At 43.7% G+C, this 24,460-nt stretch overlaps 1 protein-coding gene across 2 annotated transcripts in view; it reads left to right on the top strand.

Moving 5' to 3' along the window:
- GPSM2 (G protein signaling modulator 2) overlaps window positions 1-24,460 on the top strand; it is a 113,417-nt gene that overhangs the window by 58,704 nt on the left and 30,253 nt on the right. For both annotated transcript variants that reach the window (XM_033916419.1, XM_033916420.1), the window contains 4 exons: window positions 1,073-1,181; window positions 7,116-7,245; window positions 7,415-7,485; window positions 19,072-19,254. In XM_033916419.1, the coding sequence (XP_033772310.1) occupies window positions 1,073-1,181; window positions 7,116-7,245; window positions 7,415-7,485; window positions 19,072-19,254 (493 nt within the window). The remainder of the gene's footprint in view (window positions 1-1,072; window positions 1,182-7,115; window positions 7,246-7,414; window positions 7,486-19,071; window positions 19,255-24,460) is intronic.

Genomic DNA, 24,460 nt, shown 5'->3' with positions numbered 1-24,460 from the left:
TACGTGTATGTGACCTACAAGTGTGAATGCCAATATATAATGTGGCAATCCATACCAAACAAATTTCAAAGGGGAATGGCTTATATATATATATATATATATATATATATATATATATATATATATAAAGGGGGAAAAAAAAGAAAAAATTTCTATCAAGTTTTGCACCAGCTTAGAAATATACACAGATTTTTTTTTAAAAATGCTTGTTCAGCCAAGACTTTACACAAGGATTTGCTTTATTGAATTATGTATGTAAAGATATGTAAACTGTTTAGGTTTAAACGGTATAGAAAATTTTAAAATAAATAACTAAATAATGTTTGTTTCTGTTTCCAAGATAAAGAAAAAAATTGTGTCCTTAACTGTTAAATTGGCATCACGTAAAGGTGCCAATTGTAAATAGAAGCTGCAGAATCACTGCTTCATGTGAAGTTGTAGGTTTGTGCCATTCCCCCCCCCTCCCCCTCCCCCCATGTACTGTATATACATGAACTCCTTTTCTGAATTAACACCAGAATTAAACATGCACTGCCCTGGACATCTCATTCCAATCTCAACATGTTATGTAAAATGGGACCATAATAAACAGTTCATAACTTTTTATTTAAAAAAAATGAAAAGTATTACAAAAAAAAAATCTAGTGTGATGTGTCCAGTGATCCTGAATGCTAGGTCTTGTATCTGAACTAACAAGTTGCATCCAGAAAACTGTGAATCATGTTTTCAACTCCACCTCTTTCCAGGGAGCTGCTCCTGCCCCCTCAGTTTATTTTTTTTGCAAGCAAATTGTTCAGAAGTGTTTTTTGATCTGCTCTGTGGTTTTACTATATTTACAAAGCTATACATGGTTACTGGGCAACCAAGTCAGGTGGGATAATATGAATTTTATGCAGATTGAAGAAATTGACAAATGTGTTTTCTATTGTTTAGTAGCAAACTTTTATAATAAATTACAGGGAAATCCTTGTAAACATTAAAGACTTTCACTGACTGGTGTTGGGAAATCTGGCACACCATTACTGAACATCTGGTGCACACATGCCTCTAAACAACTGAAATTATTTTGCAGAGTGGGTGAAGGTAGAGCATGCTGGAGTTTGGGAAATGCATACACAGCCTTAGGAAATCATGACCAAGCAATGCACTTCGCAGAAAAGCACTTGGAAATTTCAAAAGAGGTACAAAATAAGTTAACATTTAAAATTTCATGTTATCACTTTCATTTTGTAAGTATATATTTGTTTTATAAAGTTTTTCATGCGTCCTGTATTAGAAAACTAAATTAATTATTTTGTTGAACCTCTCCTTCCTGGTTTAGTCACTTGAGTTGCTACCAAAATGTATAAAAATATTTTGTTTTATCTAGCTTTTAGGGGAACAGATCTTGCATTTTCTGAGGAGTTATAGTAGTGACATTTTGAAGTTTTCATGTTTCCCCAAAAAAAATCAAATCTAGCTAACTGAAGCTTTTATTTGACTATTCTTTTCATAATCTTGTTTATATTCTTGGGGAATCTATAGGACACTACCACTCCCCCTGCAGGATACTCCTGCACATTGTCAGAATTACCTTAACACAGGTAGCTCCTTAGGAGGAAGTGAAATGGGCAGGTAATGCCAGAACTAGCTTAGAGAGGTTCAGGGAAATAGGAAGAAGAAGTAACACCAGTATACTCCTTGACTTCAACATCTTGACACTGCTTGGCTGAGGACTCTACTGCAGCTGCTGCCCTTCCCATGGTGGCTACCACTTCTCCCATACACCTCGCCCTACTGGTCAAGGTGGAGGTGTTGGGCTTCTTCTCTTTCCTTTTTGCAGATTCCAACCTCTTCTCTCTCTATCCCACAGCCTTTCCTCATTTAAAGTCCACTCTGTCCACCTATTCATTCCTTTACCTCTGTGGATAGCAGTCATTTATCAACCCCCCCCCCTCAACAAGTCCCCTTCCTCCTCTCTCACTGAATTTGACTCCTGGCTTTTGGGCTTCCTTGAGTCATCTTCTCCCTCCCTCATTCTTGGGGACTCAACTTTCACCCTGATGATCCCACTGACAAGTATTCTGCTCGGTTTCTTGGCTTAACCTCCTCATTTGACCTCCAACTTTGCTCCACATCCCCCACTCATCAGGATGGCCACTGCCTTAATCTTGTCTTTTTCTCCATCTGCGCTCTCTCTAACTTCTCTACCTCACTGCTCCCCATCTCTGATTACCATCTGATAACCTTCACCATTACAACCCCCTCTGTCATGCCCGGTCACCTCCAAGAGGTTAAGAAAATGAATCTGAATTGGGCAGCTCTACTCAGAACTCCAGGTTCTGTTGTGTAGAGATCCTTTTCTCCATTTTACGGAAGCGAGAGTTTCACTTTGGACGGTTCCATCCTTCCTCCCGAAGGTGATGTCTCCATTTCATTTGCTTATGTCCTTTTATGAAATAAACAAGTTGGTTTTACATCAGTGTTCTTCAGTGGACTGCTCATTGTCCGTTCCCACTTCCTTTTGTACTGTTTTATACCCGTGGGTTCTCTGTCCTGTTGGACTTTTTGGTATCCATTTCATTTTAACCAGTCAGTGGTTCTGCCTTCCTTTTGAAGATTGGATGGAGAGGCTCAGTTTTTCTCCTTATGACTTCTGGATATGCAGAGAGTTCTGCTTTGGTATCTAGAGTGACTAATGAATGTAGACAGTCTGATAAGACCCCCCCAACATAGAACAGATCACAACTAATTGGAAAAACTGGAACAGACTAAATTATAATTTCTGGTGGAACTCGTTATGTCATATTTATAAAATGGAGAGAACAATAGCTATACAAAAGGGGAGTTATAATAAATTTAAACAGATATGGGGGCCATTAACTAAATATTGTAATGAATAGATGCCATTCTTAGTCTATAAGTACAATTGTGAATGAAGGGATGGGAGGGAGGTGTTTTTTTTTTAATTTTATTAAATGTTTAGTTGTTTTTTGGTTTTTTTTTAAAAAGGGAACGAATCTTTATATATATTTTTGATTGAAATCTAGTTGGAGGGGAGGGATTAAATTTTATTCAACGCTATAATTGATAGTAATTCAAGTGATGTATTCATTTTCAATTGTTTAATAATTTTTACACTTGTTGAAAGATGAAAAAATGAATAAAGAATTAAAAAAAAAAAGAAAGAAAGTCTGTGCTTTTTGGCAAACAGCGGTTGAGCCCAGTGGCATCCTGTTTCCATGGCCTGACATCTCTTTCCTTCCCTCCTTCCTCCCAGTGGTCCAATATCTCTCTCTTTCCTTTTTCCCCTTCCCACAGTCTGGCATATCTCTCCTCTCCTTTCCACGGTCTTGCATCTCTTTCTACTTCTACTACTGCTATTTCTATAGTGCTACCAGACTCCCCTCCTTCCCTTCCCTTCCATTCCCTAGTCTGGCATCTCTCCCTTCCTGGAATCATCTCTCCTCCCCCCCCCCCCGTGTAACATTTTGCCCTCCTTTCCAACAGTCCAACATTTCTTTCTCTCTTCCTCCTGCATGCTTCCTCTCCTCCGGCTCTCCTTCCCTCCCCCAACCAACATCTCTATCTCTCTCCCTCCATGAATCCAACTTTTCACTCTCTGCTCATTCTATCTCTCTCCCTCCATGAATCCAACTTTTTACTCTCTGTTCTCTGCCCCTTCCCCTGAGTGTGATATTTTCATTCTCTCCTTTCTGCCCTGCCCATCCATCTCTCCTTCTCTCTTTCCATGTGTCCAACTCTTTCTGCCTCCTGCACGCTTTCTCTTTCTCCTCACCCCTTCCCTCAAGTGTGACATCCCTCCTTCCCACCCCACAGTCCATCTCTCCCCAACCCCACTCACAACTAACATGTGCTCTCCCCATGCACCATTTCTCCCTCTCTCAACTCTCTCATTCCTCCTGCAACATTTTTCCTTCCTTCCCTCCAACCCCACTCACAACTAACATGCTCTCTCCCCATTCACCATATCACCCTCCCCTCCAGCGTGCAGAACCTTACATTTCCCTCCCCTTCTTCTTAAAGTCCAACAGCACATTTCCCTTCCCCTTCTGCCAGGTCCAGCAGCACCTCTTCCTCTCCCCATATCCAGCAGTACCTCTTCTCCCTTCCCTTTCCCTCCTCCTCTGTCCAACAGCACCTATCCCTTTTCCTATGTCCACCAGTACCCCTTTTCCCTTTCCTTTTCCACCTCCCCCTTCCCCATGTCCAGCAGTACCTCATCTCCCTTCCCTTTCCCTCCTCCCTCCTCTCCTCTCCCTAATGGCAGCTCACTGTGTGCCTTTAACTTCACACAGCTGCCGCTATTGTTAGTTTGGCTGGCGTTTTCATCAGGCAGCCTCGGGGCCATTACTAGGCTGGCCCACCTCTGACGAAAGAGGAAGTTGCATCATTGGAGGCAGGCCGGCCTAGCAAAGGCCCCGAGGCTGCCTGATGGAATCGCCAGCCAAACTAACACTAACAGCAGTTATCCCACTCTTCTGGAACTCCTTTAACCCTAATTCCACTAGATCCTCCCAAAAACTGAAACTATCATTCCCCTCTTCAAAAGGTATATCCCGCGTAGGAAAACTAGGAACATCCCTCCCCTTTAGAACCACAGAACTCTGGAACAACCTCACATCCCCGCTCAGAATTTCAAGCTCCCTCCAATCCTTCCGCAAACACCTGAAAACTTGGCTCTTTTCAAAAATCTAACACCTCCCGCTCTTTGGTACCCTGTCCCTCTTTATCTTCCTAGCTCCTTTCCTATAACCCTTCATTGTAGCTCCTTTTCAACCTAACCCTGTAAACCGTGCCGAGCTCTATGCTTGTGGAGATGGCGCGGTATACAAACCTAAGGTTTAGTTTAGTTTAGCAGTTGTGTGGGGAAGTTAAAAATGCACAGTGAGCTGACACGTGTTGTGAACCTCTGACCTAAAGCAAAGGGTGGTCTCCTGGAATAGTGTGAAATACTAATGGAAAGAAATTTATCAGGTGACACCTAATTTCTCCTAAACTGCTAATTGCTGTTTCTAGTGTGCACGTTGGGTCTGTGTCAGTTCTGACTTGATTTCAGTCTTCCTCCTGTGCTCATCTAGCACTCTGATCTCTAGTGCCTCTGTTTGTTTGTTTTTGTTTTATTTTATTTATAACCTGCCTTTCCCAAGGTTGTTCACAAGATAAACATACCTAATAAAAAAAAACATAAAATACATATAAAACAAACAAGGTAAGCGACCAATGCTTTCATAAAATAGAAATTTCTTAATGCCCATATGTCATTTTGCAAAATAAATGCCTCCTCAGTAATTTCTTAAATGCCTTGAGATTGCTTTGCTTTCTAATGTGCAAAGGTTGGCGGTTCCATTACTGAGGGCCCCTGTTCCTTGGGTGGTTTGGGAATGACTCGGTTCTAATTCCTGGGCTTTGGGATTGCCACCACCATAGACTGATATATCTTCCAACCATTGTACTCGTTTCTTTCTTTTTTTTTTTTTTCCAGTGCAGGTTGTTCTATGGCAGCTCTGTTTTGGATTGTCTGACGATCTTTTGACTTTATGTGGTATTTGGTGGAATTTAGCCTCCATTCTCTCTGGTTCCTCATTTAAGAAAAAGCCCAGGTCTTTGTAGCATCTCATTTCCCTTATCAGAAACCTGCATGTGTTGCTTTTGCTGTTCTCTTGGATTTTGATTCCATTCTGACCAATGGGTGTTCTCAGAAGGGGATCCTTACCTCTACATAGTAAGGTCAAGCACACCATTCTTCTCAGCAGTTTTCTTAGGTTTTGTGGTACACTGTTCTTCAAGGAGTAGCTAGAGCTGGCCGACATCTCTGTTTGGGGATACTCTCAACTCATCATCCAGTTCTTTATATTGCTCATCTGACCCCTCATGATTTTCATATGACAGGTTTTAGTTTAGGTTGGAACTTCTTTGGCCCTGGGCATCAGATGCAAAGATTAGATATACTGTAATTCATAGGGATTTATTTTCAATTTAGCCAGTTGGCTTCAATAATCCTTGGGTTGGGGCGTTAGAGCTGCTTCTTTCACCCTTCATTTTCCATTTTGGTCACTTTTATTAATCTCTCTGTGTTCCCATCCTTTATGGTGCTGCTTTTCTACATCCCATTCATCTGGACTAATCTGGTATGATGATATGGAGGGGAAAAGTTATGTCTTACCTGGTAATCTTCTTTCCTTTAGTTCTACCAGACTAGTCTAGATTGCCACCCTATTTCTTCCATTGGGTTTTGTTATGTTAAGCGGTGTTTCTTTCTTGCTGTCTCTTGTTTACACTTGTATTTCATATTTGCAGATTTTTCTCTGCTGTCTCCCACATGTCTCCTGGATCATGGACATGCCTGTATGCCTGTAATGTTATGCTTCTTTGCCTGTTGGACTTGGCTAAATAAGATAATTTTTCAAAAATGACCAGCATTATGGTCAGGAGCACTACTGCTTGGCTAATTAAAATACTGAAAATTCCAGGCTGCACAAAACCCAGGACTCTTGTTTAAATGATGGAGTAAGCTGTTTTTGGACACCAGCTAATTTTTATCATTGGTGGAAGCTGTTTTTAACTCCAGTTTATTACATGCCCCTAAGGCAGCCTTTCAGGCAAAACGAGTCAGGCACTGTTCCAGGAAGCACCTTGATTTAATCTTGCTTTTATTTCCATATGGTCTGCTCACTGTCTTCTGTTTCATGTTGGATCTATAGTGGATCAATTGCCTTGTTGTTTTTCTCTCTCTCTCCTCTGCTTCGGTGCAGAATAGTTAGTAGCTTGCTTACCATTCATTTTAATATGCTATGCACTGATGCCTGTTGCATGAGCTAACTCCTCGCTGAACCTGTTTCTGCATCATTTGTCCACTGAGTTACACGTTGAGTTCTCATTAATCATGCACTTCTACCATAGTAACTTTTTTCATTGGCCTCGTAGTTCTTTTCATGAAGGTTGCTTGGTAAGTTATCTTTTGTTAGGTTTTGTTTTTAGCCTATTAAATTTTGTACTGCTAAGTAATTTCCTTGTGCTTATAAGTATCTTGTTAAGGCTGTTAACCTTAATTGCATGATATGTTTCAGACAATGTCCAAGAACAATATATTAAAACTTGTATTTGCTTGGCAGGTAGGAGATCGCAGTGGAGAACTGACAGCTCGACTTAATCTCTCTGATCTCCAGATGGTGCTTGGCCTTAGCTATAGTACAAATAACTCTGTCTTATCGGAAAACCAAGATGCAGATTACGGCTTCCATAGTATGTGCACAATTTTCATAGATATACTCACATGTGGTTAATGCTTCCTCACATTCCCATGCTTTAAGATCCAAGGTATAAAGACAATTGTACTCATTAGCCATCAGAATAAATTTGTCTTGGGCAAGAGGGTTTTTGAAATCTTGTAATTTTTTTCTTCTTTTTATAGGTGCTCGATCTAGGTTAGGTCGTCGTCGCAGTATGGAAAACATAGAGCTTGTGAAGCTAACTCCACCTAAGGTTTGTGATATTCCTTTATTCCCATCACCTTAATCAAATCCAGGTGCTGACCATGATTTAATATCATATCTTGCTATTAACCCTTTTATTTGCTTTTTATTAGGGATGCATGTTAATTGCAATTAACATGTTAGTTATTAATCCTGATTTTAAAAATGTAATTGCGATTAATAACTCAGTGCTGCCTTGCTCCTGCCACTGTGCATAGTCCAGCATTTCTCCTGGACCAAACTACAGCACTCTCTTAAGTCATACCTCTGTCCCCCAGCACCCGCAGTACCTTTTCCAAATAAGGCAGGCAAGTGCCAGCCTTGCTCAAAGGCTGTCTGTGGCTTGCTCTAGGCCCTTTCTTCTAACCTGCCTGCCACTTCTGATGCAACTTTCTGTTTTCAGGAGAGGTGGGCAGGTTCAGAGGGAAAGGCCTGGTGTGGGCTGCCACTGACATTGAAAAGTGAAGATTTTCCTCTATTTGGAAAAGGTGTAGAGATTGGAAATTGGTAGAGATGCCGTACAGCGAAAGATTAGAGAAACTGGGCATCTTCTCTCTCGAACAGAGGAGATTGAGAGGGGACATGATCGAAACATTCAAGGTACTGAAGGGGATAGACTTAGTAGATAAGGACAGGTTGTTCACCCTTTCCAAGGTAGGGAGAACAAGAGGGCACTCTCTTTTTTTTTTTTTTTTGTATAAATATTTTTTATTCTTTTTTTTTTAAATTCTTACATCAAGTGAAATACACTCTCTAAAGTTGAAAGGGGATAGATTCCGTACAAATGTAAGGAAGTTCTTCTTCAACCAGAGAGTGGTAGAAAGCTGGAACGCCCTTCCAGAGGCTGTTATAGGGGAAAACACCCTCCAAGGATTCAAGACAAAGTTAGACAAGTTTCTGTTGAACAAGAACGTGCGCTGGTAGGGCTAGTCTCAGTTAGGGTGCTGGTCTTAGACCAGAGGGCCGCTGCATGAGCGGACTGCTGGGCATGATGGACCACTGGTCTGACTCAGCAGTGGCAATTCTTATGTTATGTTCTTATGGGGGTTTTGGGGGACCTGAGAGAGAACCTCGATGAAGTCCAGGAGAGATGCCCAACTGTGTGAAGGGGGGGAGGGAAATGAGAGAGAACTGCTGTCAGGGAGGGAGAAAGGCTGGACCCTGCAGGGAGGGAACTGAGAGAGAACCATGGGAAGGGCCAAGAGGGGAGGGAGAGATGCTGGACTGTACACAGGGGAGAAGGGGGAAATGGGGAGAGATGCTGAACTGAGGGAGGAAAGTGAAGGTAGATGAGAGTGATTGGGAACAGAGATAATGGACCTGGAGTGGAGAGGATGGAGGGAAGGAAGAAAATGAGAAGTGTTGGACTGGGAGGGGTTGGGGGAGAGAGAGAGTTGGACCTGGGAGAAGGAAAAAGATATTGGGCCTTTAATCAGTGGCATAGAGATGAGGGGGGCTTGGAGACCTGGAAAGAGTAAACAAGCGATTCGCATCTACCCATTCCATTCCACTCAGTATTTTACAGTCTTCTATTATATCTTCCCTGAGATTTCTCTTTTCCAAGCTAAAGAGCCCTAGCTGTTTTAGCCTTTCTTTGTAGGAAGTTGTTCCAACCAACTTATCACTCTTCTCTGCCATTGCTTGCCCAGGGATTGGTAGCATTGAATGTTGATACTTTATGAATTTCTGCCAGTGACCTGGCCTGGCCACTGTTGGAAGCAAGATACTGGGCTGTTTGTCTCTCCTTCAAGGTGTACATCCTCGTCGAGGTCACCCTCTCTGAGGCAAGCTATTGCACTGATGGTACGGCAGAAAAGCCAACAATACCGTGCTTTCATTTAGGGCAGGAGTGTCAAACTCAATCACATAAGGGGCCGAAATCTAAAACACAGGCTAAAGTTGTGGGCCAAATTTTTTATTGTGATACTTAGTCTTAGTACAAGTATAGATCCTTCCTCACCCTGAGACACCATTCCAGCGATTCACCTGGTTATTTTCACCTCATAGATGTTACATACTTAATCCCAACTTCATTCAAATAGTCATTCTAGGCATAGGCAGCAGAACGCTTTTTTGTTTGGGGGAGGAGGCCGAAAGCTCCACCCCCAGACCCCACCTCCATAATAGTACTAATTGTAAAACTATTTTTCCATTCATTTTTCATATATACACACAATATAATCTTACTAACAACATTTCCCTAGCAACAGCAGCAGATGAATCCAGAGACCAATGGGATAGCTCACATCTACCAGCAGGCGGAGATAGAGAAACTGATTAACAGGTGGTCTTATTGGCTGGCACTCCTCCTGTCTCATCAGTATTCTCTGTCTCCCAGCAGGACAAGGTCGCTATTCACCTAGCTCCTGGATTCTGGCTGTGGCTGGAAACTTATTTTCTCCTGTTGAGAATTTCTCATCAGTGAGCTTACAATTAATTATATTTCTCCTGTTGAGATTTTTCTCTTCAGTGAGACAGGGGTGTCCGGCTGAACGGTGCCGGCTTTAGGGGTTACACCTGGGCCCCCCCAGGTCCCTGCCTCACCCTCCCTCCAATGATAGAGGGTTTGACTGAGTCCCTATTTTTCTTCTTTCCCTAAAAAAAAAAAAGGGACTCCACAGTTTCTGAATGGTTATTCTGTTCTCATGGTGCTGAGCAACCGGCTTTTACTGGCATATACCAGCACTTACGGGCTCTGACCACTGTATGTGAGTATGCTTCTTTTGGTTTGGGGGGTGCTTCAGTCGCGGATGTGTGTTTGTTAGGGACGTTTGGTGTCCTGTGCGGTGATATTTTTATTTGGCGCGCTGGGGCTTGTGAACTGGCGCGGTGGTGAGGCTGTGTTCGAGTGCTGGTGGCCTCCATGATATTTTTGGCCCGGGAATTTGCAGTACCTCGGGACCCTCCGGGTGTGTGGCTGGAGGTCGTAGTGGCTATGCTTTTTCCGCGTGCTAGGGGCACGCACTTTTTCCTTGGCGCTGGTGGAGGCACCTCTAGGTTGGGACCTAGGCCGTTCCCGCTCGCAGAAGGCGCGCTTGTTGGTTGGTTTCCCGGGCGGTGGCCTCGCGGCGATTGCAGCTCTCGCATTGGCTCTGAAGGTAAAAAAAAAAAAAAAAAAGGGTTTTCAGCTTGCAGAAGTTAGCCGCAAGCGTGTTTTCTTCTGCTGGGGAAGCTCCGCCGCGGTTTCTGTTATATTCTGGAGGTGGCGGGGCGCTGATTATGTGATTTTCCGGCAGTTGAGGGGATCCTTTTTCCCGCACTCGGGTGCAGCGCGCTTGGAGTCCTCCATTGTTGGCGGCGCCATAGCGGGTCACCTGTTATTTTCCCTGACTGCTTTGAGTGGGTGCCGCGGCCTCCCCGTTATCAGCTGCGCTGCAGCGTGTAGTCTCTTCTTTCACAAGGCCTTCCTAGTGTTTGATTTTCACACATGGAGGTGGTGCATCCCCATTGGATGTGATGCAGCGCTTGGGGTCTTGATGAGTGTTTATTTGCTGCACTTCTAGTTACTGGGTGATCATGCACCTTAGGCCTGGGAGCATATTGGAGGGAGACTTCAGTTTCTGCTCCTCTGCCCTGTTCAGCTTTTCACTGCACAGGGGCGCCGGAAGGTGCATTGCTGCAGGATGCTGTTTGCAGCTTGAGATACCCGGCACTTGGTGGGGGTTTCTCTTTCTTTCTTTCTCTTTGGATCTCCTAAAGAGAGCATGTGCATACTTGAATGTTTTCTTTTCGCTTCCCTGTGCAGTGCTTTGTGTGTGTGGTTGCATTATAGCATTCATTCTGGTTCTGCTGTTAAGTTTATCTGTTGGGGTGCAGTTTGGGAGCGCAGTGTGTCTGGTAGTGCTGCGGAACTGCTTTCTGTCCCTATGGTGCGGTTCTAGGGGCAGGAGCCGCCTTGGTTACTGGGGGGGGAAAAAAAAAAATTGACCCACAACATGGTTGCCCTTTGGGTGCGGTTGGTTTTTTGGAGCACCTTGCATGCAGTTTCAGTTACTGCAGGCTGCCGCAGTTTCTTATTATTTTTCAGTATTCCGTCTTGGTCATTGATACATTGCGAGTATAGTTGGGTTTCAGGAATGTCCTTTCTTCTTTGCTGAAATTGTGTTTGTCCTCCAGCTCGTTTTTATGATCGCTGCTACACTTTGTGAGGATCCTTTCTTCCACTGTCAGCTCTTTAGGCTTTTTTGTGGACAAGGAGATGTCATATGGGCAGGTCACAACACTTTTGTCTGATACCTGTTACGATGCTGTTGTTTTTCAAAGAACGGTAGATACAGCATCTTGTTGCATCCAGTACGTATTCCCTTTAAAGGCCATATGTATTTCTCTCACATTGCATGGAGTTAGGACTGTTTTCATGGGTTACATTACGAACCTTGATTTTTTTTTCCTAGGAGAATTTCTTTCTTCTTAAAGTTCCTCCATTGCTCATCCTGCAGTTTACTGACCTTTTGCACTGCATTCTGTGGGGATATTGAATTCTTCCAAGGCCTCGTCAGGCTTTCTCATGGGGGAGTAGTCACTATCCTTCCAGGTCAGGGGGCTGTGTACATTTTTCAGGATGCTTGCACCTTTGCCTTCTCCTCAGGTTTCCGGTTCGTTCATGGAGTCTCGATGTTATGTGTTTTTCTTTGAAGTTTTACTGGTCCTCAGGACAGTTCTTGTAGTTCTTGGGGAACCACTTCCTGCATGGTGGCCCAGACGGGGGCATTGGGCAGGCTGGATCCCATTCTGCTGAATTAGTTCTCAGGGTTACACATTTCTGCTGACTACCTGGGAGTCTATTTACCTTGTCTCTATTGACTCCGAATCGGCACTAGGTTTGCCTGCCTCTCCTGGAGCAGCGCTTTCGGTTTTGGCACATGCCATTTTGCCTACCCGAGGCTTCACGAACGTTTAGTTGAGGTGGGCGGTGGTACCGTTTTGGCGCTACCAGGTGATTCTTCTAATTTCTTCTTGACTGCCTGTTTGTCTCGAATGACTTGACATTTGACTGACGCGAAAAGGGTGGTTTCTTTTCCTCAGTTCTTTACACGTGCATCTTCGAATTTGCAGCGCTCGTTTCTCCGGTACTATTGATATGTATTTCGGGGTGATGTTTTTATTCATATAGGAGACAAAGGTGTTTCTTTCCGGAGACTTGGGTGTGGGGTCTCGGTTTCAGATTGGCATTCTTCTTCGCTTTCCATGGCGATGAGTAAGGGATTCTGTACAGTTTCTAGGATCCATATTGCTGACTCCACTTGGAACTTCGGCTTGCTTTTCCCTTCTTTCGCTACAGCAGTTGCTTTTGTTCTGATGGTTTCCGGTATCTCAGGGCTCCAATTATTTGGTATGCTCCTCCTGCATCACTCTGGTTGTTTTGGTGGCTCGGCGCGATCTCTCTTTTCAAGGCATGCCTTGGTCTTTGCTGGACTAGCTCATGACCACCGCCCATCCCGGGCTGTCGGGTTGGGGGGCTCGGTGGCCTCCATCCTCAGCTCCAGGAGTCTGGTCTTCTGAGGCGGCTCAGTACTTGTTCATTCTTCTACTCTTGAGCAGGGTCAGGCTACTTTTCTGGAGCTTCAGATCATTCTTCAGGAATGACGCAGGGGGTCCTTTTGGTCAGTATTTGGATGGGGGTATTTCTCTACAGCTTGGGCAGTAGCTGTTGGACTCAGTTGGCAAGTGAAGTTGTTCGGCTTCCATTAGGTGGACTCTCATCTTCATTTCTGTTGGCAGATCCTTCTTGGATCTAGATAAGAGTTTAGATAGACTTTCTCTCCGTGAAATCTGAGCATGGACCATTTCTTGTATGTTACAGTGTACGGCGCTGGGTGCACTCTGGAGAGTGTGCATGTTAGTGCTAGTGTTATCTTCTGCATCCTGGATATTGAGATTTGTGGCTCAGGCGTTCTAGCTCTTTTTATGACCGTGAGATCTCCTGGGCCTAGTCCTCATGGCCTCGTCTCTCGATTCTAGGCTTTCTTGCTTATTCGGCGGGCCCAGGGAGGGGGAGTTAGAGGGGGTTGCTGCGTGGCTCCTTTGTCGCCTCTGCCTTCTCTTTTTCAGTGTTTGCCACTTGCTGATGATGGCTTGGATTTGCCATCTCGAGCTCGCTTTCCGGGCGCGGTATTTGTAGATTCTCTGGATGGGCGGCACCATCCTTACTATGCGGATTTCTTTCGACAGCCGGGCTAAAGATGTTTCCTGGTATCTCTGTCTTTGCTCGCCTGGGGTCCAATCAACATGGATATTTGTACTACGTTAGTATTACGACCTAGCTTTTTGGTCAGTCTTGGCTGACTTGTAAGGGTTATGCGAAGCGGGTTGTTTCTTCGCTTATCCGGGTGCTACGGACATCTTCTACGGTGGCTTCTGCTTCCTTTTGGAGGTTTTTTCCTTTCTGGGGTGCTTCTTAACGTTTGAACCACTCCAGAGTTCCTTTTTGGCACAAGTGTATTGCCGAGGGCTTAGCGTTCAATTCCCTTCAGCTTCTAGTGCCATTCTTGGCTGATTACAAGGGCTAGGTATATGGCTCTTCGCTGACTTCTCAGCTTCCTGTAGTTCAGTTCCTAAACAGAGTGCGGTATATTCATGCGCCTCTTAGAAAGCCCGGTTTGGAGTACAATCTTCACGTACTTCTTCTAAGTTTACTGAAGGCTTCATTTTAGCCTTGTCTTTTGGGGACTCTAAAGAGCTGTGCCGTTGAACATGAGGTTCCTTGAGGCCATGGCTTCAGCTCTGCAGTAGCTATGTTGCAGGCCTTGTTCAACGGGGATTCCTATTTCTGATTTCCGTCATATGGGGTATCAGTTCGGATGGTACCACTATTTCTTTCTAGGGGGGTGTCATCCTTTCTTTTACGTCATGCTCGCTTTTCCTTCCTTCTTCCTGGGAGGAGAAATTGGGAGCAGTGCTTTTATTCACTGCATTTTTTGATACGTATGTAGCGTTCTCCGCGAGCTCGGTTTCGGTTAGTTGTTTATATCTCCTTTTTGTATTCTTCAAGGGACGCCTCATGCGTATGGCGGTGTCCGATGCCTACCTCGCTCAATGGGTCCAGGAGGACATTCTTTATGCTTGCCTGCTGGCAGGGAAGCGGGTGGCGATTGAACTTCATGACCATTCCGCTGGAGCGATGGCTACTTCTTGGGCTCGGCCCAGAGGTTTTTTCCTTGGAGGAGATTTGTCTCGCGGCTAATTGGTCTTCCGAGAGTGCCTTCTCTCCGCGTTTCTGCATGGATGTGCGGGCACATGCGATAGGGGCATTTTGGGTGCTTCGGTTGTTGCGGAGGCGGCGTTTGCTTCCCACCCAGATTGAGGATTGCTTTGCTACATCCCATTGGTCTCTGGATTCATCTGCTGCTGTTGCTAGGGAAGGAAAAATTATGTTCTTACCTGTTAATTTTCTTTCCCTTAGACGCAGCAGATGAATCCAGAGCCCCACCCTTGCTGGTATTTGGTTGTCGGTTTTTTCGTGTGCGACTTTCGTGATTGGTTGTTGTTGATGGTTGTATTCTGTATCGTTGCCTTTTGCGATTTGTTCTGGGAAAGAAGTTTTTTACATGCTATGCCTATTGATGGTTAAATGTGCTTGGGCAAGGAGCTATACTGATGAGACAGGAGGAGTGCCAGCCAATAAGACCACCTGTTAATCAGTTTCTCTATCTCCGCCTGCTGGTAGATGTGAGCTATCCCATTGGTCTCTGGATTCATCTGCTGCGTCTAAGGGAAAGAAAATTAACAGGTAAGAACATAATTTTTCCATAATGGTTAACCACAAAATTAAACTACACAAAACACACTGTATGCTTCTCAACATTCATGCCTACCAGAGCACAGATAACCTCTATGCAAATACGGGATCACAAACAAAAAGTATTAATATATACAAACGAAACTCTAAGATGCAAGACTGCATGCAGTACAACCCCAGAGAAATAGAACAAATGCATTTCTTCTTGAACAGTGCAAAATATATAGACAGCAGATGTAAATTCTCAAAACTGACACAATTCAATCACTAAATTGAAAATAAAATAATTTCCCCTTTGTTGTCTGTTGATTTTGGTTTTCAAACAATCTTTTCTCAGGGTCTGGCAGCACTTCCTTCTGTCTGTGCTATTAACTGTGTATCCAGGACCACCTTATCCATTTGCTGTTTTTCTCTCCTTCACTTTCTGCCATACATCTTTAGGAATTTCACAACATTTTCGCACTCTCCCAAACTAGAAAGTACTTAACGAGGTCAGTTTATGATGCTTTCGAGTTGTCATCTAGAGCATCTGCTATGTCAGTGGCTATGAGACGCCTAGTGTGGTTGAGAGTCTCGGATATGGACATCAACCTCCAAGACAGATTGGCAAACATTCCATCTTTGGGAGAAGAACTTTTTAGTTCACTCAGAAGTTGACTCAACATGAAAAGAACTGGAATTCTTTGGTCAGAACGAAGACTAAGTCTCCCTCGGCTTTACAGTGTTCTAAATCTTCCTCCTTGTATCAGAAGCGATATTCTGCTAAACCAGTGTATATCAAACTGTGTGCCGCATCAGATTCCAGGTGTGTCCCGACGAGATGCTGGTAAGGAAGAGAGGCGCTGGTGCCGACTGACTGCATCTAGGATGTGCCTTTCGCAGTCAGCCGGCGCCAACAACTCTCCTGCTCGCTGACATGTTTCCTCCTCTCCTTGCAGCTCCCCTCCTCCTGGATCCCACACCAAAGAGAAAGCTCCAGAGTTGCAGCCAGAGGGCCTCTGCGCATGCGTGGACATGATGTCATACATGTGCGTGACATCGCATCAACATCCCACACACTTCCGGGTGCCTTTGGCTGGGGCACTGAGTTTAGCGTGCTGCCAACCAGAAAAGTTTGAGGGACACTGTGATAAACCTTCTGCCCCTCGTCCACCTCAGCAGAAGAAGCAAAATCAACAGCAGCCTCAAAAATCTCAGCCAAAAGCTCAAAAACCTGCTCAGTCTTTTTGACATGTTCATGGAGAGCATAGCCACTGTCCCTCTCTCTCAGCCTCTTCCTCAGCCAATTGGAGGTCGGCTCCAATTATACCATCAACATTGGATGCTGATAACAACTAATTTGTGGGTTCTCAAAGTCTTTCAAGAGGGTTACTCTCTTCATTTTGTCACTACACTTCCAAATCATCCTCCAAGAGAGTCCTCTTTCAACCCTCAGCAGACGTCCCTTCTTCTTCGGGAAATATAATCTCTGCTCCATCTGAATGTCATAGAGATAGTACCACCTGCTCAAAAGAATCAGGGCTTCTACGCCCGGTATTTTCTCATCCCAAAGAAGGCGGAAGGTCTCCGTCCAATTCTAGATCTCAGAGACTTGAACAAATTCTTAGTAAAAGAAAAGTTTTGCATATTGTTCTTAGCGACGCTATATCTTCTCTTAGATCAAAACGATTGGCTATGCTCTATGGGTCTAAAAGAAGCTTATGCCCACATACCAGTTCATCTTTTTTAAGTTCATCTTGCCCACAGAAAATTTCTAAGGTTTTAGGTAGCCCATCAACAGTTACAGTACAAAGTTCTGCCCTTCGGCTTGGCATCCTCGCCCAGAGTATTCACCAAGTGCCTAGTAGTAGTGACAGCAGCTTTAATGGCTCAAGGACTCCGAGTTATTCCTTATCTCTATGATTGGCTCATAAAAGATGCCTCTCCTCAAGGGATGTTCTCCGCAACACAGTCAATGATTCTGTTTCTTCAGCAGTTGGGGTTTGAAGTCATCTTTCCCAAATCTCAGCTTCAACCCTCTCAGACTCTTCAATTCATAGGAGCTCTGCTAGACAAAATTCAACTCGGGGCATTTCTACCTCAGCAAAGACAAGACAATTTGATTCAACTTTGCAATCAAGTTTATCATCTTCCTTCCATCTCAGCCAGACAAATGATGATCCTATTATGTCACATGGCGTCCATGTTACCCCCTTTGCGAGGCTCCATTTCGGGATACCTCAGTGGTCCCTGGCATCTCAGTGGTCTCAAGCTCTCAACCCACTCTCACAAGAGATTACAGTCACATTATCACTTCGTCGATCTTTGCAGTGGTTGAAGAATTCCTCCAATCTTTCCAAAGAGCTCTTGTTTCAGATCCCTCCACATCAAAAGGTTCTGACCACATTCATCCAGATATGCTTGGGGAGTTCATCTGGACGTTCTTCGCACACAGGGTCGCTGGTCTGCCCAAGAGCAACAATACCACATCAATCTCTTGGAACTCGGGGCCATTCACAATGCTCTCAAGACTTTTCAACACATTATATCCAATCAAGTCCTAATACGCACAGATAATCAAGTCACAATATATTACATCAACAAACAAGGACAAACAGGTTCTCTCATTCTTTATCAAGAGGCCAAGAATGTTTGGAACTGGGCTATTGCTCACAACAGTTTCTTCAAATGTCCAAGGAGAGAAGAATACTCTTGCCAACAAACTCAGCAGGTTTCTTCAACCACATGAGTGGTCACTTCACTCCTCAATACTGCGTCAAATATTCTCTCTTTGAGGGACTCCTCAGATAGACCTATTTGCATCCCCTCTCAATCACAAGCTGCCTCAATTGTATTCCAGACAATATTCCCCTCATCACCTAGAGACAGATGCCTTTCTCATGGATTTGACGCACAAATTCCTGTATGCATTTCCATCGATTCCTCTTATACTCAAGACATTAGTCAAGCTCAAGCAGCAGTCTGCCACCATGATCCTCATAGTTCCTCAGTGGTCCAGACAACCGTGCTTTCCCCTTCTACTTCAGCTCAATGTCATAGATCCATTTTCTCTGCAGATTTTTCCATCTTAAATAGAATCAAGAGTCTCTTACATCCCAACCTTCAGTCATTGCACCTGACAGCTTGGTACCTCTCAGGATGACCTCAGCTGACACTGATCTTTCTGATCCTGTCAAACGCATCTTACATGCACCCAGAAAACTGTCTACACTAGCAGAACTGGACATGGTTTTCATTGTGGTGTAATCTTCATCATCAGGATGCTTCATCCTCTTCTATATCTTCAGTGTTGGATTACCTTCTCCACTTTTCCAACTAAGGTCTTAAAACCACTTCAGTCAGAGTTCATCTTAGTGTTATCAGTGCTTTTCATGGACCAGTCAATGATAAATCAGCTTGCTTACGGAACTGAGGAACAGCGAGCCTACATCAGGCAGGAAGGTACTTGTGCATGCATGATGTAGGCAGTCAGTCACAAAGTTTCTAAAAACTTAAAAAGTTGTGATACACTTTTAATAGTATCTATACCAGGGCTCCATGGATGACATCACCCACATGTAAGAATATCTGCCTGCTGTCCCTGGATAACACCTGTTACTGTAAGTAACTGTGCTTTTCAAGAGGGTGTTTTTGTAGATCTGTAGAAGTTGCCCCAGAAGCTTTTTTAAATTTGTGAGCTACTTTGTCCTTGTAAGCCCCAGAGTTGGGGTTGATGCACTGATTTTCAGATTCTTTTTGTTGTAAAAATATCTTCTACATTGGTCTGTGTAACAGAAGACCTATTTTTTTAAATATCATGACTGAGAATACAAAATATTCTAGCACATACTATACTGCCTTGTCGCTTTTCTTCAAAAGGTTCAGAACTGGAACAGTGAAATTCTCAGCAAACAGAAAGCGCTGCTTGTCAAACCATCTACTAAATTGCTGTTCATAAGTAGGTTAAAAGGCAAAAAAAACAAAAGTTTCTCATCCAGTAAAGTTCTGCAGGACACCAGTAATTCTATTGAAACCATCAGCAGAGCTCCAGGTACTCAAAGGGTAAGTTATTTTGTTCTTGCTTTATGAAAAAAAATTGTCTTACTTGAAATTGTCATATTGTCATTTTGAAAGCATAACTATGTTGAGAAATGCAATCAGAAATGAATAAATCTGAAGATTTATGTGAAAGTCCACAGAGCTTGTGAAACTAACTTCACAAAAGTTTTGTGAGAATGGTGTAGATAACACACCATTCATGGAAGAAAATGTTTGAGCTACTTTCAAAACTGAACATGGACAAAGGCATGAGACCAGGTAAGACATTGGGTAGTGCCTCAGCTCCTCAGTTTTTTCTTGTGCAAGCAAGTTGAAAAGGTGTCTTTTCATCTTCTGTGCATCTGATGTATTATTTTCATTTTTTTATCTGACTTGAGGGTTCCTGGTGCTACAGAGGTTCCCAGAATTTCTGAGACAGTTCTGCCTGGGAGAAGATAGAGCCTCAGGATCAGAGGGCTGTAGTTGAAGGGGCAGTCCTTTTGCAGGGCACCTATGTAGCCAACCTGTGCTGATTTTTAGGATAGCTTGTGGCATGTTCCACTGGGAGCTTGGCTCACCCCTCATTTTTTTTTCAGGAGCTTGAACGCAGGCTGAATTGATGCATACGTCTGGTAGCGCTCTAGAAATAATTAATAGTAGTAGTAATAGTGTTGGTCCAGTGGGCTGTAGCGGGTGCCAGCTGCATTTCCCCACCCCTGAAGACACATGAGGATCCAGTGGGGTCGTGCATTTCAGGTTCTTGGAGCCTGCCTAAAAGGCAGCCCAGAGAGACAAACAGCTGAGAATCCTGTATGCTTGTCTAAGGCCAAAATCTCCATTGTCCAGCTGCAGTGTGAGCTGATGTAGGCAAAGCATCAAACAGTTCTGTGAGTACAGTTCTGTTACTATGGGAGACTTTGGGGTAGTCCAAGAATTGGACTTTTGAGAGTCTCTGGGGCTTCCTAACCTCCTTTGAATTTTTGAAAGTTTTATATAGATTTCCAGGGCTGCTGGCAAAATGCTGCTGCAGTGTCCATCTAGGATTTTCTAATTTTATTTTAAAACCTCTATCTGCCTCAAAACACCTTGGTTTTTTTAAAAATAATAAATGATTTCTATGGACTCCCCAGATCTTTCTACCCCTGTAATATGCCAGTTTTATGCTGGTTGAGGAGTGTCCATATGCCATCTGCCGCAGGGCATATGAGGGAGGGGCAGGAGTGCTCTGGTCCATCCATTGTCTGAGTCACAAGAAGCTCATGGGTAGGGGTATAAATCCCCCCTAGAGCCCTGCATAAGAAGCGAAATGCAAGTTCGGCGATGCCTCTGAATTCATGAGGGCACAAAAAGTTCCTGCAGAGATCCTCAGGAGATCTAGGTCAGGGATTTGACTCTGATTTTGTGAGTTTGATGTTTAAAACTTAAGTGAAGTATAAAGAATCTACACAGTCTAGAGTATCACTGGTGGTATTACATAGAGGTGTACCTTTTAAAGAGTGCAGTTCCCCAGCAGAAAGTTTGCCACAGGAACCAAAGATCCAGTCAGAAAAGGACTGGGATGACTGAGGGTCAGGGGCAATGCCTTTACTCCCTCAAGGTGAATCCTCAGGTTTAGACGATTCCAGGTCTCAGGTGGGCGATAACAGCCAAGAGTCTATGGCAGTCCTAGACCAGGGAGAAGAGCTGACAGTGTGCAGACTTTTCAGAGCAACAGATTTGATAGAAGTCATTACAATACCTTTGCGGGAATTAAATTTGGAACTCCTGCAGACTTCCACAGCTCAAACTTTGCTTATGAGCAGCTCTAAGACCTGGGCCACTTTTTTCCCTTGCATCCAGAGATATCCATGATGCTGACAGAGCACTGGGAGGCCTCTTGAGGGTTGCCAAGGCTTGCACAAAATTGTATCCAATGGCTCCTGATTTCCAGCGGCTATTTACCCCACCTAAGGATTTGTTAGTAGCTCAAGTAATTAAGCGTACTGAAGTGTTGTTAAAAGAAAGAATAGTGAACTTCCTAGAATCTAATGGGTTATAGGATCCGAGGCAACATGGCTTTACAAAAGGTAAATCGTGCCAAACAAATATGATTTAATTTTTTGATTGGGTGAGCAGAGAACTAGATCTAGGACAAATGCTAGATGTCATTTACTTAGATTTCGGCAAAGCCTTTGATATGGTTCCTCATAGGAGGCTCTTGAACAAACTTGAAAGGCTGAAGTTAAGACCCAAAGTGGTGAACTGGGTTAGAAACTGGCTGTCAGACTGACCAGGTGGTCAGTGGAAGTCACTCGGAGGAAAGAAAGGTGAGTAGTGGAGTCCCTCAGGGTTCGGTGCTGGGACCAATCCAGTTTAATATGTTTGTGAGTGACATTGCTGAAGGGTTAGAAGGAAAAGTTTGCCTTTTTGCAGATGATACCAAGATTTGTAACAATAGACACTGAAGAAGGAGTGAAAAATATGAAAAAGGATCTGCAAAAGTTAGAGGAATGGTCTAATGTCTAGCAACTAAAATTCAATGCAAAGAAATGCAGAGTAATGCATTTGGGGATTAATAATCGGAGGGAACAGTATATGCTGGGAGGTGAGAGGCTGATATGCACAAACGGGGTGAGGGATCTTGGGGTGATAGTGTCCGAAGATCTAAAGGCAAAAAAACAGTGTGACAAGGCGGCGGCTGCTGCCAGAAGGATGCTGGGCTATATAAAGAGAGGCATAGCCAGTAGAAGGAAGAAAGGAAGAAGGTGTTGATGCCCCTGTACAGGTTGGTGAGGCCCCACTTGGAGCATTGTATTCAGTTTTGGAGACCGTATCTGGCGAAGGACATAAGAAGACTTGAAGCGGCCCAGAGGAGGGCGACGAAAATGATAGGAGGTTTGTGCCAACAGACATTTGAGGAGAGACTATAAGTCCTGAATATGTATACCCTAGAGGAAGGGAGGGACAAGGGGAGATATAATTCAGACGTTCAAATACTTGAAGGGTATTAACATAGAACAAAATCTTTTCCAAAGAAAGGAAAATGGTAAAACCAGAGGACATAATTTGAGGTTGAGGGGTGGTAGATTCAAGAGCAATGTTAGGAAATTCTACTTTATGGAGAGGGTGGTGGATGCCTGCAATGCGCTTCCAAGAGAGGTGGTGGAGAGGAAAACGGTGACGGAGTTCAAAGAAGTGTGGGTTGAACACAGAGGATCTAGAATCAGAAAATAATAGTAAATATTGAACTAAGGCCAGTACTGAGCAGACTTGCACGGTATGTGTCTGTATATGGCCTTTTGGTTGAGGATAGGCTGGGGAGGGCTTCAATAGCTAGGAGGGTGTAGATGGGCTGGAGTGAGCTTTGACGGAGACTTCAGTAGTTGGAATCCAAGAACAGTACTGGATAGAGTTTTGGATTCTTGTCCAGAAATAGCTAAGAAGAAGAAGAAAAAAAAAAAATTTAAATTGAATCAGGTTGGGCAGACTGGATGGACCATTCGGGTCTTTATCTGCCGTCATCTACTATGTTACTATTTTACTCCCTAATGAAGGAGGATTAATATTAAAGGATGCACAGGTTCGTAGGGTAGACTTTTCCTCAAATGACAGTTTGAGGCTATAGCTCTGTATCTGAAAGCAGAGGCTGCAGCTTCCTTTGTGGTGTGCACCTGCCATAAGATGCTGTGCCAGAATCCCTCCACGGAGGAGAGCATATACCCCCAGGTGTTATAGTCAGTGGTGTATTTTGTAGTAGACACCCTATGTGATGTTTTTAGGGTCATGAGCAAGATATCTGCTTATTCTATTTCCGCCCAAAGATGCTCTGCTTCTAAAGCTACTTTTCAGCAGGCTCCATTTTAAAGGACAAATGCTCTTTGGCAAGGGTTGGACAATGTCATGGCCAGTGTGTCAGAACGTCGTCCTAAGTCATTGCCAGACAGTAGACCACATGCCCCAAGGGGGTCGAATAGTGGTTTCTTTCATGGCTACAGGTAGTCTTGCCATGCAGTAATGAGCTCCTCTGCTCAGAGATCTAGACGAGGTTTGAGGGATCTAGATGATCTCAGGCATCAACTCCCTGCTCAGAAGCTATTACCCAGAAGTCCCATTGACGCCAAACCAGAGCCCAAGCTTCCCAATATAGAAAAAAGACATAAGCACTGGCAAATTAGATGCAAAGCATTGATAAAGAAAGCTAAGAAAATATGTAGAGAAACTTGCCAAAGAGGCTAAAACTCACAGTAACAATTTTTTTAGGTACATCAGAAGCAGAAAACCTGCGAGGGAATCCATGATCAAGGAGCAAAAAAGGCTCTCAGGGAAGATAAAGCCATAGTAGAGACTGAATGAATTCTTTACTTCAGTCTTCACGGAAGAAGATGTAAGAAATCTGCCTGAACTGTTAATGGTTTTCAAGGATGATAATGCAGAAGAACTAAAAAGAAATCTCGGTGACAAGTTAAAAAGTGATAAATCACTTGGACCGGATGGTATACTGTACATCCCAGGATACTAAAAGAACTCAAACAAGAAATTGCTGACCTGCTGTTAGTGATCTGTAACCTGTCACTAAAATTGTCTTTAGTAACTGAAGATTGGAGGGTGGCTAATGTTATGCCGATTTTTAAAAAGGGTTGTAGGGGAGACTTCAGTGCCAGGCAAAATAGTAGAAGCAATTAAAAAAATAAAATTGTTGAACACATAGACAAATATGATTTGGACAGAGTCAGCTTGGGTTCAACCAAGGGAGATCTTGATTTACCAATTTGAAGGTATGAATAAACATGTAGATAAAGGTGAGCCAGTTGATGTAATATATCTAGATTTTCAGAAAGCATTTAGAGTTCTTCATGAGAGGCTCCTGAGAAAATTAGAGTCATGGGAAAGGAGGCAATGTTCAGTTATTGATTAGAAATTGGTTGTTGGATAGAAACCAGAGGGTAGGATTAAATTACCATTTTTCTCAGTAGAGTAGAGTGCCTCAGGGATCTATACTGGGGACCAGTGCTATTTACCGTATTTTTCGCTCCATAAGACGCACTTTTTTTCCACCCAAAAGTAGGTGGAAATCTTGGTGCGTCTTTTGGAATGAAGATACAATTTTTAACCCCCCCCCCCCGCACCATTTTAAATCACCCGCTGCATCCTCTCCTTTTTTTAAAGCACTTTGCTGCCGCACCTTTTAAAACACCCACCTGCCGTTATCATCATAGTACCTGGTGGTCCAGCGCTGTCCCTCGCCACTGCC

The sequence above is a fragment of the Geotrypetes seraphini genome, chromosome 12 (assembly GCF_902459505.1).
Source record: "Geotrypetes seraphini chromosome 12, aGeoSer1.1, whole genome shotgun sequence".
Lineage (NCBI taxonomy): Eukaryota > Metazoa > Chordata > Amphibia > Gymnophiona > Dermophiidae > Geotrypetes > Geotrypetes seraphini.
The sequence above is the reverse complement of the archived record's forward strand: the minus strand, read 5'-3'. Positions and strand labels throughout refer to the sequence as shown.